Source organism: Pieris rapae, chromosome 14, assembly GCF_905147795.1.
Source record: "Pieris rapae chromosome 14, ilPieRapa1.1, whole genome shotgun sequence".
Lineage (NCBI taxonomy): Eukaryota > Metazoa > Arthropoda > Insecta > Lepidoptera > Pieridae > Pieris > Pieris rapae.
In genome coordinates this window covers 9,017,368-9,031,494 of record NC_059522.1, presented here as the reverse complement: position 1 = coordinate 9,031,494, position 14,127 = coordinate 9,017,368, and the positions used below count along the sequence as shown (strand labels likewise).

The following is a 14,127-nucleotide window of genomic DNA, read 5'->3' as shown; positions in this document are numbered from 1 at the left end:
GGACCATCTTTTTCTATCTATATACTAAATCTCTGTGTTTCAGCTCCAAAATATACAGAAATTAGATCGGTTTCTTACAGAAGATCGCCATTGGTATTATGGTTATTTACACATTTCGGGGATTTCGACAAAATAAATAATACGTTTATGTACTATTATTTTTGCTTAGATTGATTGTATCGCGCAGGCCGGACTTACAATGACCACTATTTAAGCCTTGACTTGTTTAGGCTATCGCGGAATGTACATCATGAGCACACCCCACATACACACCATCATGTACATACCCACACTTTTACACCATCACACAACACAAGCAAAGTAGGCTTTAGGTAAAATAAATTGTATAACAATTAGTTAAATGTATTGAATACTTTTTGTTTGCTTGTTCCCTTTTGTAAATCTTTTTATAGTAAAATGTATCATGTATTTCATCTTTGGCTATATTTTCAGTGTATTGGTTTGTAATTATATATAATTTATGTAAGCTGTAGTATTACGAAATAAATAAACAGATACAGAAACTGAGGCCCAGAATGGAAAAGGTAACATCACATATATACATAAATATTTCCAAATTGCTAAGAATTATCCAAATGCTACAACATTCTTTTATTCAAATAACCTTGCTTATCATAGAACCTTTTTGTTTCGTTAATTTTACAATGACTTAACATTTTAATGTACTTTTAATAGACGTCAAATGACATACAATATTTATCTAGATTGTAGGCCAACAGAAATGAGGTATTAAACTTAATTATGGATGCGAGAATTAATGCTTCGAGCTAGTAATTATGAGGTCGCATTAAGTTAATGTCTTTGAAGTGTACAGGCGTACATATAAATTCACTTTAATGTATAGTACAAACGTAACCAATATTGAAACGATACTTTGACAGTCTTTACAATTTAAAGAAAACCTTTTTACGCATTGAAGCTATGTATTATTATAAACTTATAATTATTTTACATAATTTTTTTCCGACGTTTCGCGTGCTTTACAGCGGGCGTGGTATATAATATATAATTATACATAGCTTCAATCCGTTGAAAAGTGTTTTTTTTAATGTGTAAAAGTTATGTTCATAAAAGACAGTGTTTACTATAACAATATCTGGACTTTTGCCTTTTACACTAGGGATGATTGATGTGAGAAAAACATCGATGCCATAATTGCAAGCCCAACAGATATGTTCGATATTTATCGAAAACCGAAAATCGATGATTTTTGCATTAGTAATTTACAAAGAAATAAAATATAGTGAATTCGTTCGAAATTTATTAAGAAACAGAACAAATTATTACATATTCCGATATTTTTTCTAAAATGACTAAATGAAAAGTAATGTTGATAAAGAAGAACCATGTTATCTATTTCTTTAGTAATAAATAGTAGTGAGAAAGTGTGAGAGAGAAAGAGCGAGTGAGACTATGCCTACTACTACTACTTACTACTACTTGGGCGCAAAAAATGAATACGTGTTCAAAATTTTAATAAACCAGTTTTGTACATTCGTTCATAAGAGACAAAATTTGTTTCGTAAGTTGCATTGGTCGTGCGGGAGACCGTGAGTTAACGTCGATGTTCGATTCAGTTAACATCGAAGTTACGACATTTTTGGTATAGAAACATCGATATCAAAACATCGATGATCATCGAGCATCCCTATTTTACACGTAATACATATAGTCGAGAAGTGAAAGTCAATTCAGTATTTTCGAATTCCGCTTATCTAATTTTATGCGAGTCACGTACAGGCGTTTTTATCACCTTTTATTTGAGTAATTTTAAAGTATAACTGCAATTTAAAGTTTTTCGAAGTATTTCAAATACTTGTCCCAGTTTGTGATTGTGTTTGGCGTATACTTTATAACGTCCATGACGACGCCAACATCGTCAAACTCATAAAATGCAGGCCCAAGTGATCCAGACATTTACTTACTTACTCACAACAACTAGAGGATACCAGGTAGACCGAGACTACGTTGTGAGACGGAGTAAGAAGAAATAGAATGCGACTTTAGTCCATTGGTGCAGCCGGGGATCGAATACAACCTCAGAGATGACAGCCGCACTCTGAAGTAAACACTGCTCTGTATGAAGTCATATATATATTGTAATAGTACCAGTCCTTTATACATTGTCTAGACCGCGCATTTTTAGTATATAAATACTCAGAAATAACGTCATATATGTCAAAGGAAGCAGTAATGTACCAGAATTATATGTTAAGTCTATTTATGGTCCATAGTTTAGACATGGACGCATGCTTTATGCTTAATTATATGATTGCGACCTTGAAGAATGTGTGAATTATTTGCTAGATTTTAATTTTAGTATAAAAAAAACACGACACATTTTTTTGTGCATATTACCGATGATTAATAAAGGTGGTATTGCATATTTATAGGTTATGTTTTAGATCTAGTTACTTTGCACTTTATGGTCGCGTTCTAGGATACGACTCTGCGCATCTTACAATTTTAAAATACTGTCACAATATGATTTTTTTATGTTTTAATCGTGTTTTCATCTAATATAGTATCTGTTTCTATACCACTGTTATATATTTTTATGTAGATAATGGAGTAAAAGGCAGGAGTCTCATCTGATCGTAAGTGGACAATCTTTATGCCACAATCACGAGTGCGCTGCTGGTCTTTAAAGGAGAGGGTACGCTCTTTTCTTGACGGACAAATTTTACAAGATTTAGTTAGAGTTAGATTGTTAGCTAGCCTATGGTATTATATTAATAAAATAAAAAAAACATGGAATATGTATTAATTCTAACGAGAAATAAAAATCTTGCAATTTGAGTTGTTTTGTCTGTGAGCTTTGTGCCTTACAAAGTCTTTAAACATCAATTATATTACTAAAGTAACTTGGTTGTGAATAGTATTGTTTATTCTGTATATGTTGCTTCACGGACACGTATTACTATAATTGGTGATTGTACTCAATACTCAAGTCCAGGTTTGTCTCAAATATCATACGTTTCTTTTGTACAGGTGAAAATCAGTCTTCTGCTTAATACATGGGTTGATTTTTGAGTGTAAGACATGCTAGTTTCTTTATGATAATTGCCTTCAAATTGGGGTATAAAGGTATATTGAACGTATAATTCGTAACTAATACGGCATTATTTTAAGTAAATTTAATTTGTCTTTGATTGATTAAAATTAGGATTATAGTAATCACAAATGTTATTTCCTGAAACCATTGCACAATCATGAATCTCTGTTCTGTATCCATGACATTTTTTAATGAAATAATGACTTCAGATTAACAAAACAACTTTCATAAAGAATTTTAAAGATAAGAAAAAGACAAGCCAATAAAATGTTTTTGTTATAATTTAATATCATTGATTTTGTCCTTATTAACTCATATCTCGATAAGAAACTGGTTATATTAGATTGTAAACAAGTATTTCTAGTAAGAATAATTATATATGTTTAATTGCATTAACTGGAGTGCCATTTGATAACATTTAATACATTAAGTACTATTATATTACATGTACCGAGAATAATTAATTATCGCTTTGAAAATTATAAACTTGTTTCCGCCATGTTTTGTATCGCATTTATTCTTTTGTTTGTTATCACTTTTTAAAGGTGAATTAAATGAATAATTAAGGTTAACGATACCGCATAATTGTGCAATTTTTGTTTATGTAAAATGTATTAAAAATTCAAACTTGGAAAATTTCCGAAACACGTGCTCAGTGAAAGGCTTCAAGAAATACTTGTTTAATTTTAATCATAATTCCACCAAAGTGACAATCGTTGAAACGAGATAATGAAATAAATTTGGTCACATAAGTATAAGTGAGAATAAGTTTAATCTGAAAACAATTAAAAAAGTTTTTTTTTTTAAATATCGTATTGTCTTTGGCTTGATGAAACCATCGTAGTTCTAAGCGGTCTTAAAATCGCGCATTAGGCTAGCAAAGTTTATAGTTTGACGCGTGCGTCTCTCTCCGCCCGCTCTAGTGAGACAAACGTATGCCTGACGTTGGCTTAAGAAGAGACGGACGATACAGCGTTTCGCAAAACAAAATTTGTATATTTTACGAGTAATTTGTATTTAAATAACTCGTAAAATATACAATCTATATATTATAAAGAGAAAACATTTGTATGTTTGTAACGAAATGGCTCAAAAGTACTGAAACGATTTTAAAAATTCTTTCACAATTCGAATGCTTATTAACACACATTAATATAGGCTAAAATAGGATCTCTACTAAAACTACAATAATGTTACCCTAGGTGTAAAAATATGCCTATGATATATCTTTCATCGCATGTGCTTCAAATGATAGAAAAAATGTTCACCAATATTAAAGGATTTTATATATATATATTTAAAAAATAAATGTCCTTCTTGCCGGACGGCCCGCTAGTATTTAATAAAATCGCTAGTAACGGCACTCGAGCAATCTAATGTGCTATAATTCAAGAATTTTTTGGCTCCATAATACTCGCCATGATATAAAAACGAAAGGTAAACGTTGGAGGTGAATTTGTGTTTTTTGTGTATCGACGAATTAATATTGTATTAATTACAGTCAACCATATCGTTTGTATTCAAGCATCACATACTTAGATAGATACTTAGATTTTGACGTGCTAAAACATATCTAACAAACAAATGAAACGCTACAGCCATGAGTATATAAGTAAGACTTAACACAGTGACAATTATAAAACTCCGTCCTTTTCCGCACGATCATAAGCAGAAAATTATTCGTGTGAATTATGTAATTATATCAAGCGAGGCACATCCTGTATATAATTACCATAAAATACCTCATTATGATAGATAATTGTGGAGCAAATCTGTTTTCCTTATTACCATCGCGGCGTCAAGACTCAAGATACAGACCACTGATTGTTGAATATTATTTATATTAATGCATTTTATATTGTCCCGTAAAAGACTATATAAAATTTATACGATGGATTTATACAAGAACGGAATCTAATAGATTACAAACGAACTTGAAAAATTGGTGGCGCTGGCAACACTAACTTTGGCTGTCAGCTGTTTTGCCAATATTGCCCAACTTTTAAACTATAAAAAAACTAATTACTACTTAAGGCATATAAACCTTTCCCAACTTTTCGGGACTATTTAATTTAATTTCAGGTAATTGGGAGACAATAACAAATTAAAGAATAAAACAACACTTAAAGTATTTAGGTTTAAAAACACAAAATTGTTGTTAAAATATAAGGTTTTATAATTCCTGCATACAGATTTGTACATCCTAGAAACTTAATCAGATACGTTCGGGGCACCTTGTCTGCTAAGGTTTTTTGTTCAAAAAGGAATAATACTATAATAATAATTTTTTAAAGTGTTTATTTTAAAGAAAAGCTTAGCAACTCGTGCCCATGCATTTAAAAATTAACTTGACCACAAATCGAATTGGTGTTTTAGAACCAAAAAACAAAGTAAGTAGTTGTTTAAAAACACAAGCGAGCCGGGCAATGTATAAAACGGTATCAGAATCAGGTAAGTATCCTTTATCTTAATATACATAAATCTCCTGTCACGATGTTTATCCGCGATGGACTCCTAAACTACTTAACCGATTTTAAATTAAATTGGCACAGCGTGAGCAGTCTGGACCAACTTAAGAGATAGGATAGCTTAGATCTTGAATTACAGTCGCAATTTTATTTTATTGTAAATTATTTGTCTATAATTAATTGACAGTCACAATTATCTGTTAACTCCAAAAGATTCATAGAAACATATGTCGATACTTTTCGACTGGATTGAGTAAGTAATCAATAGGTGGCACTGCTATGGTAAACCGACAAACGTGTCATATAAGCTACAATTCAATATCATGATTACCACGTGTTATTGAGGCTGAAGTATAAATTAAAGTTAATTTGTGAAACGAAGGAGAAACGAAGTTCGCAGGGGCAGCTAGTTTGTTATAAAAAAGAGATGTACATTTTGTACCCTACTTGTTTTGTCGAAAAGCGCGACTCCAAATACGCCATATGCTACAGTTATACAAATATTTCGTTTGAAAATTGTTCGAACCGAAACAACTTGTGTAGAATTTGTGAATGTCTGTTTATCGGAAGTCATAAAATTCCTTGCTTTTTAATAATGTTGTAGCTTTTACTGACAATTGTTTGATAAGATCTAAAATGTTTTCATAAGTGAATGAATATGCTAATAATTTAGTTGCATGTTGGTTTTTGTAATTACATTCAAAAAAATTAGGCCCTCTTGCCGTGTCAAGTGGTCGTAGCATTGCAAAGGATTTTTCATAGAAACTTTTTTCATTACCCCTCTACTGGGGGAGTGTTGTTCTGGTGATTTATATTTACGAACAACAAAACCTGTGGACTCTCAAGAATTCTAATTTATTTTTGCTAATGTTTTGTCTTTTGTGTATGTACTTAACATACACAAAATTAGCCAGTGGAAAATATATTAACTTTTTTTATAGAACAGGGGCAAACGGGCAGGAGGTTCGCCTGATGTTAAGTGATACCGCCGCCCATGGACACTCTCAATGCGAGAGGGACCGCGAGTGCGTACTTTTAAAATTGATGCGCTATTTTCTTAAAGGACCCTAAGTCGTATTGATTCTGAAATAGTACTACTACCACTGTATACTTAAAATCTAAATTAAACTCTTAACTTATGGTTTTATTCAGCAAAATTATTTGACAATCGTATACGGATAGTTCTTAGATACAATGCAGTCACTGTACCAGGTTTCATCAGACTATCTAAATACTGAATGCCTCACTAGGAATATGAATGAAGAAACTAGCATTTGCAATATACAAAGACGTAATTCGCAGACCCTTTCAAATTCCATTTAATGCCTACACCGACTACCGTTGATTAAACACACACATTCGTGTCGGCCGAGTAATTACACTCATTGTCACATAATTACAGCTAACATTTGTCATTGCACCCACGCCAACTTTATCTACCGATAAAACATTAGACGTTTTTTTTATTATCGACGTTTGTTTTCTAGACAGCTAGCATTACTTTGGTAGCAGAATGTTCTATAGTTTAAATCTTATCTCGGTTATAGAAAATCAAACAGTGGGGCTACACCTTTTCAGGCCTGGGTCTGGATCTGTTCCATGATCAACCTGCTGCTTGACAGTCGCCGTCGACTATTTGGGCTTAAGGCGAGTCGGTTTACTCAAGATGTTTTCCTTCACCGAGCAAATATTTTTGTTAGACTTACGCTGACACTTTATATTGATGTCCTCTATAAAATTGTAGTTTGCTCTGTAATCAATAGTTTCCGCAGTGTATTATGAATATTTATTGCTCTTTTTATACCTTGTCTTCCACTATCGTAGTGTCTTACGGAACATTCATTTTAGTAAGTGCGTTTCCGTTCTTTGAGGATGGAGTATGTTCTCTTTGTAGAAAATTGATCTTGATCTCTCCCAGGGAAGACCTCCACCGGGAGCCCATTTTACAGTTTCCTAGTTCGCAAAAAACCTAGTAAATGCCTAATTAAGTGAACCGTTGAAGTCCAGTCATCTAGTTAACGTTTCAACTCAACGCATATTTTGCAATGTAATCCGTAGGTAGAGAGAGTGACAATTCGACAAGCCTTTTGCTGAATTAGATGAAAAGAAAGAAGAGAAGAAGTTGGTATTTTAGGAGCATCTAAGTTTCTAGGCCTTCACCAAATATCGCATAGCCGAAATCACATTCTCGCCATCAATGGGAACGATGACAGCAAACCTTTAAGAGATTTCGTACATAATACTTTTTAAGTATCACATAATTTAAATCACGAAATTATGGAAACAAGTAATACGAAAACAGTGACGAGTGATGTTCAGGGCATTGTATATACTCAGCCCCGGAATTCATCAAAAGATACTCCAACGAATTCGAATTTCAAATTTTGATTCAAATGAAACGGGAAATATTTCATAGAAATAGATTTATGAGAGTTTTAGTTTTGATTGGTTTCATTAGCACATGAAAATATTTGATTTAATGATTTCGAACATCCTTTCTAACTGGTTGCTTCCTAAGCTGCATAAAAACCGCATAAGTGCGATTTTTGTGATATCCTAATTTTTTCATAACACACGATAAATTTTATCAAAAAGATAAAGTCTGACTAACTGTATAGAATCAGTGAAACTACAACCGTTTTAGTTCTGGGCCTCACATTTATTTATCTGTGTCATTTTTTCCTCACGATGTTTTCTTTCACCGTTCAAGCGAATGTTAAATGCGCACTTAGAAACAAAGTCCATTGGACCAATGGACTTTGTTGTTTTTGCCCGGAATTGAAACTACGATCTTAAGGATGAGAGTCGCAGGCCGAAGTGTGGGCCATCTAAGCCACTCACTGCTACAATAGCTGTATAAATAAATAAGGTAATAAATATATTATTTATTACCTATATATTTATTTATTATCTGATTGCGTCGCCTTCCAGAAATCAAATTGGTGCAGAGTTCAAAAAAAACATGAATACACGAATCGACTCTTCGATATGTTCTTAAAATAGTATATTCCTTAAGAACACTATATAATCAGAATAAATATGTCTGGAACTTCAGTTTTTTCATGCAATATCTTCAACTTTCCGCTTATAATAAAAATTGTTACAGACTTACCTATTAATACTGTTCATTGCATTCGCTCCTGCGTTATCCCTTTCGTTTCTCTCCCTGGATCCACCTACGAATCTCTCAAAGTTTTCTCTCTCCTTATAATGTCTATCCGGCCTGGGCGATGACGACCGTCTGCCTTGCATCTGCTGTGGCATATTGTTCTGTTGCACCGTCTGCAGAAGGTTGTGATTCCCTTGCGGTTGTTGTAACGCTTGAAGCAACTCCTGCGCATTACTTGCCCCGTTCGAAAGGAAGTTTGGCAAGCCGGGGTTTAATAAGGCGTTTGATAGAGATGGGTTCAGCATGTTCGGCCGTATGTTTGTCTGTTGCTGGTTTGAGTTTAGGAGTTGGTGAGGCTGGGCCATCGCTTGAAGGTTGGCGAGGGATGTTGAGACCACTTGGCCGTTATTAAGTGCTAAGTTTACCATCTGATCGTTGGAGTTCACGTGGTTCACCGGTATTGTGAGGATTGTTTGGGTTGCGATGCCTGTTGGAGAATACATTGTATTATATATCTTGTCTAGTATAAATAACGATAGTACTAGATTAAATATACAGATCACGTCTGTCTTCCACAATAGATGAATTTCTTAATGATGTAGGAATAATTGTATCCTATATCAGCCTTTTTGACCCGAAATACCAGAAATCGAATACAAAAGATATACCAAATGTGCAAGTTGCATAAATATTTTTTTAAAAGTACTAAAGGATATCGGTAGTTAGTTTTCTATAGCACAGCGAGGAAACGGGTTAGAAGCATACTAATATATCAACACTACCAGGAAGCTCGTGAACGGATGCTCTTCGGAATTTAAGAGATAATAATTTTTGGTATGGTACACACCTTGTGAGGTTGGTATAAGTAGCTGTGCCCCCTGGATTCCTTGAACCAACTGACCAGAAGCGAGTATGAGTTGGGGCATCGGGGAAGGCATCGCCGGTGGTAGCATATTATTATTGCTCACTGGGTTTGGTGATCCCATTCCTGAAAAAAATATTCTTTTTAAATCCTAGACCGGAAATTGACTTTCTTTATGACTAAAACTATACATAAATACGTTGTTAAATAATATTTATAGATCTGGAAATCCTGTACTTGAGTTTAGTTTAGCCATGTCAAAGAGAATTTTATAGTTTTTGTGTTTATGATTCCCTGTACAACAAAACATGATGTCCAACGAATAACGATTGGTCATATAGAAATCGAATATTACTTTAGCATTAACAAATAAAACCCAACAAATACCTCTCACACCCGATTAGTTGTATTGTACAACAAACAATAAAATTTATAACACTAAACAACGAAATATAATGGAAATACCGTTTTGGACAATACCGTAACCAAATTTGAATTTTGCAAAAATTGCTTAATTGTGCAATCTGGTACTACTTGTATTTGATGATTCTATATGGCATAACGGTACCCATCTGTCATGGTACTTAAAATCAAGCCTATACTTTCTATTATAATTATTAACAATAAAATAATCGAGACAATAAAACGATATCGCCATTCGAGCATCACAAATCACGATCAAAACGAAAAACATTTATATCATACACCATGACATTTCATTTTGTAATACAGCACATCAATTAAGAACCGAAAAAAATGTATAATTATCTCTATTAAGACAATAAAATTCTTAATGATAACGCGTGAAAAAATTCAACTCATTATTTCGATTGATGGGGAAGATTTTTAATCGATTTGGTTCGGTAATTATCTAATTTCTGACCGTTGTGAAGTTTTTAATGCACAAACCTTGTCTCGCTTATTATACCATTCCGTCTAATTAGTGGTTGGCCCTCGAGATCTGAGTGGTCTATTTGACGCGCTCAAACCTAAGGGCTTTAAAGGCAAAAGGTAACAGTTTTTGCTAAAATAGGATCTGCGAAGTGCAGTACGAGAATAGAATTAGCTTAATTCAATTGCAACTTTGTTTCTAAATTTTTAGTTCAGTATTTATGGGATTGCGCAATCAGCTTGGACTTTTTAATTTGGGACGAAAGCTTTGCAGATGGAGATAAGTGTTTTAGGGTAATCTATACTAATAAAGTTGAAGAGTTTTTTTAACATTATTTAATAATAATATTACTCTTGACGTCATTTGATTTCCTATTTGGGAAAATATTAATCAAGTATTATTCAAATTCAAAATCAAAATCAATTATTCCTATAGGTACAATGTACACATTAACCGTCAAAAAGATATATTTAATGCTTCTAATTTTACGTTTTATGCCAATTAAGGGCGTTGAACGGAAGAGAAGAACTCGCAATAAACTCTCCGCCACTCTTTTTGATCACCAATTTTTTTTGTTTTACACAATGTTTGCAAGGAGCTGCAACCATTACAGCATGTTCCACGTGACATCTTAAGTAATTAATAATAATATACAAATTAAAAACAAAGATTTGTCCTCTATCAGCAGGAGGCATGGAGAAATAGGAGCACGCACTTACATTCTCGTGGGAACAACACGCACAAAAATTGTCGTATTAAAACCCAACTCAGAGTCGTTAAATGATCTATTATGTAAAATTAATATCTATATATATTAGGTGCATAGTTAAACAATTATGTTTCGTACGTTTTATGGAATAAAGAGAAATAATGAAATGTTTATTAGCACATATTAGCTTTGAAATGTATTTTTTTGCATTTCAACCCAATCACATCTTTAAGTTTATTCGTTTGCAGTCTAAATAGAAATAGTGACATTTTGTATGTTTTCGACAGTCAGTGACTTATGTTATTTAGGTATGTTAAACACGAAAACGAATAATGAAGTCGGGCATGACTATTGTCCAATCTAATTTGACATTTATATAGAAACAGACGTATGATTTATACATCACATAATATATGATTCTTTATTTGTACAGTATTTTTGTTAAAATCAGTATTAATTCACAAGAATCAAGTGTTAAAAAAATTGTCATCTCGTTCTTCTTCTCTCTCTACAATTAACTTAAAAGACAGTGAAACGAATCAGGTATGGTGTAAATACCATAATTTACGTCTAAAACACTTAATTATGGTTTAAGCTTTAATTATAATTAATAATGCATAATTACCTGGTGCACTAACACTCAAATTAAGTGGCGAGTTTATGACAGGGTTTGGCATGGAAGTCAGGCCCTGGAGATTCGCAGCCAGCTGCGACATCTGCTGTGACATCTGTTGCTGCGAAATCGGCATCCCTTGTTGCATGTTCGCCAGGTTTTGCAGGTTTTGGAACATCGATGCCACTGCAGGTCAAATATTGTATTGTACACTAATTAAGGAAGTAATTGTCTAGAAATATTATTAATGTTCAACACAAGATTTGACATATTATTGATTTGATTAGACACTTTCACACTTTTTATTAAGTAGGTTTGGAAGATCGTTTAAGAAAAAATTATAAATTTCATTAAAAGTTTATGTAATAAATAGAGTAGTAGAAACTTATAGAACATATGAACACCCTTCAAAAGAGCTTAGTACTGTTATTATTGAGACAATAGATTTAATTATTTACGCCTTTAAAACATTTACACGTTTTTATTATTTTTGTAAATGTGAATAGAATTATAAACTAACTAGCAGACTCGGCTAGCCAATGTGAAACGTTGGTACTTTTAATACAGTGCCATCTGTTAGAATTGTATCAAATAAATAATTAAATAATTTGAAATAAAATAAAATTGCGACTATAATTAAAGATCTAAGCTATCCTATCGCTTGAGTTGGATCAGACTGCTCACGGTGTGGCAGTTTAATTTAAAATCGCTTAAGTAGTATAGGAGTCCATCGCGGACTAACATTGTGACAGCAGATTTATATATATTAAGATAATTAAAAAGCATTCAGTACGAACTCACTGGAGCCATTCAAGTGGGGTTGGTGCGGCGTACGCGCGCGCGGCGACGGTGTCCGCGGCTCGGCTAGCTGCGCGCGCGGTCCGCCACCCTCCGGCGAACTAGCGCCGCTTTCCCGGTCCGACTCCGCCTGCTGACAATGGAAACACACTTTAAAAATGCCTGAAAATTGGTATTGCAATATTTAATAAATGCGTTGCGTTGTAAAGTAGGGGCATGTCGATCAATGCAGTAGGTATTCTTATAAGAAAATTTTACAATTACGCGCAATTAACACTGTAACTAATTGTAATTACTCACGGTGTGAATAACGGTTGATCTTCTTTAAAAATGCCTAAAATCATAGACTGTTAACATTCCATTCTATCGATGAAAACGCAACTTACGCAAAATAACTTATTATTATGACATTATGTTAATGTTATTATAGAAATTAATATGAGATTTGCATGCCTATTTATATATGGCGGATAGTGCGGATTTTTATAATTAATCTACCTAATTGTACCACTATCTTAGCAAATCAACTAAATTTTAAGCAGTATCAAGAATCTGCATTATCCAAACATTTTTATTTAGACTCATTAGAATGTCGACGAGGTCAGCAAACCTTATTGTTTTGCACGAAATTCTTGGGCGTATAGATAGCCCCTAGCATAATTCGCAAATGTTTCGGGTTAATTATGAGGATGTTGATATTTTCCACCACACAAAAGAGGATGTGAGAAAATATTTGAAGACGTGGGAAGACTGTGACTTTGTTTAATTTAGTTTTTTCAATAATATTATTTATCAATTTTCTTTTATTTTTGTCTTTTAATGTACTTACTTATGTTTTCATATATAATGTTTATCTATGTAAGCTGTTTTGGCTTTGTGTATTGTAAGTCTTTTCTTTTATAATATGTATGTTAGCTTTAAGACTACTAATAAATGATGAATGTCTATAACTAAATTCTTTTATCTTTTTTAATAATTATTACTGTATTTTAAACACTGTTTAAATATTTAGTATTTCCTATGAAGTTTAAAGTTCTGAGATAAATTAGATTTTTCGAATAAGAATGCTATGGGTACCAATGATTTTATTTAAGGAATTCAATGTTCAGAAGAGTTCTCATGCCCGGAAAAATGCTTTGACTTTTAATTATGAGTTAGCCGTATGAGCGTTAGTATTGCAACATTAAACGATAAAAAATCAGCGGCTCTACAACCTTTTTTAGATCTGGGTGTCAGATTTCAGTATATATTTCATAATATTTTTTAATCTAATAGGCACTGAGGCGATGCTTCTGTGCCTGACACAGGCCGTCGACTTTTTGGGTTTAACGCAAGCCGGTTTTCTCACGATTTTTTCCTTCACCGTTCGAGGGAATGTTAGATGCGCACATAGACAGGAAGTCCATTGGTATTTGGTGCACAGCCAGGAATCAAACTTACTACCCTATTCTTACCTTTAAACGAACATTTAGTCACATATAATGTAGTACCATCAGAAGTAACTTATTTCTAGGGTTTAGCTACAAAACTTTGATTTAATGGTTTTAGTTTTAAAATTTCTGAAAAATAGCACGTGCACAAAAATTAAGTACTTCTTTGA

At 33.1% G+C, this 14,127-nt stretch overlaps 1 protein-coding gene across 7 annotated transcripts in view; it reads right to left on the bottom strand.

Annotated features, from left to right (window-relative positions):
• LOC110995235 (POU domain, class 6, transcription factor 2) overlaps positions 1 to 14,127 on the bottom strand; it is a 118,015-nt gene that overhangs the window by 21,749 nt on the left and 82,139 nt on the right. For 6 of the 7 annotated variants that reach the window (XM_022262298.2, XM_022262297.2, XM_022262302.2 and 3 more), the window contains 4 exons: positions 12,531 to 12,660; positions 11,742 to 11,915; positions 9,501 to 9,641; positions 8,657 to 9,140 (listed from right to left, as the gene is read on the bottom strand). In XM_022262298.2, the coding sequence (XP_022117990.2) occupies positions 8,657 to 9,140; positions 9,501 to 9,641; positions 11,742 to 11,915; positions 12,531 to 12,660 (929 nt within the window). The remainder of the gene's footprint in view (positions 1 to 8,656; positions 9,141 to 9,500; positions 9,642 to 11,741; positions 11,916 to 12,530; positions 12,661 to 14,127) is intronic. The other variant, XM_022262299.2, reaches the window with a different exon arrangement.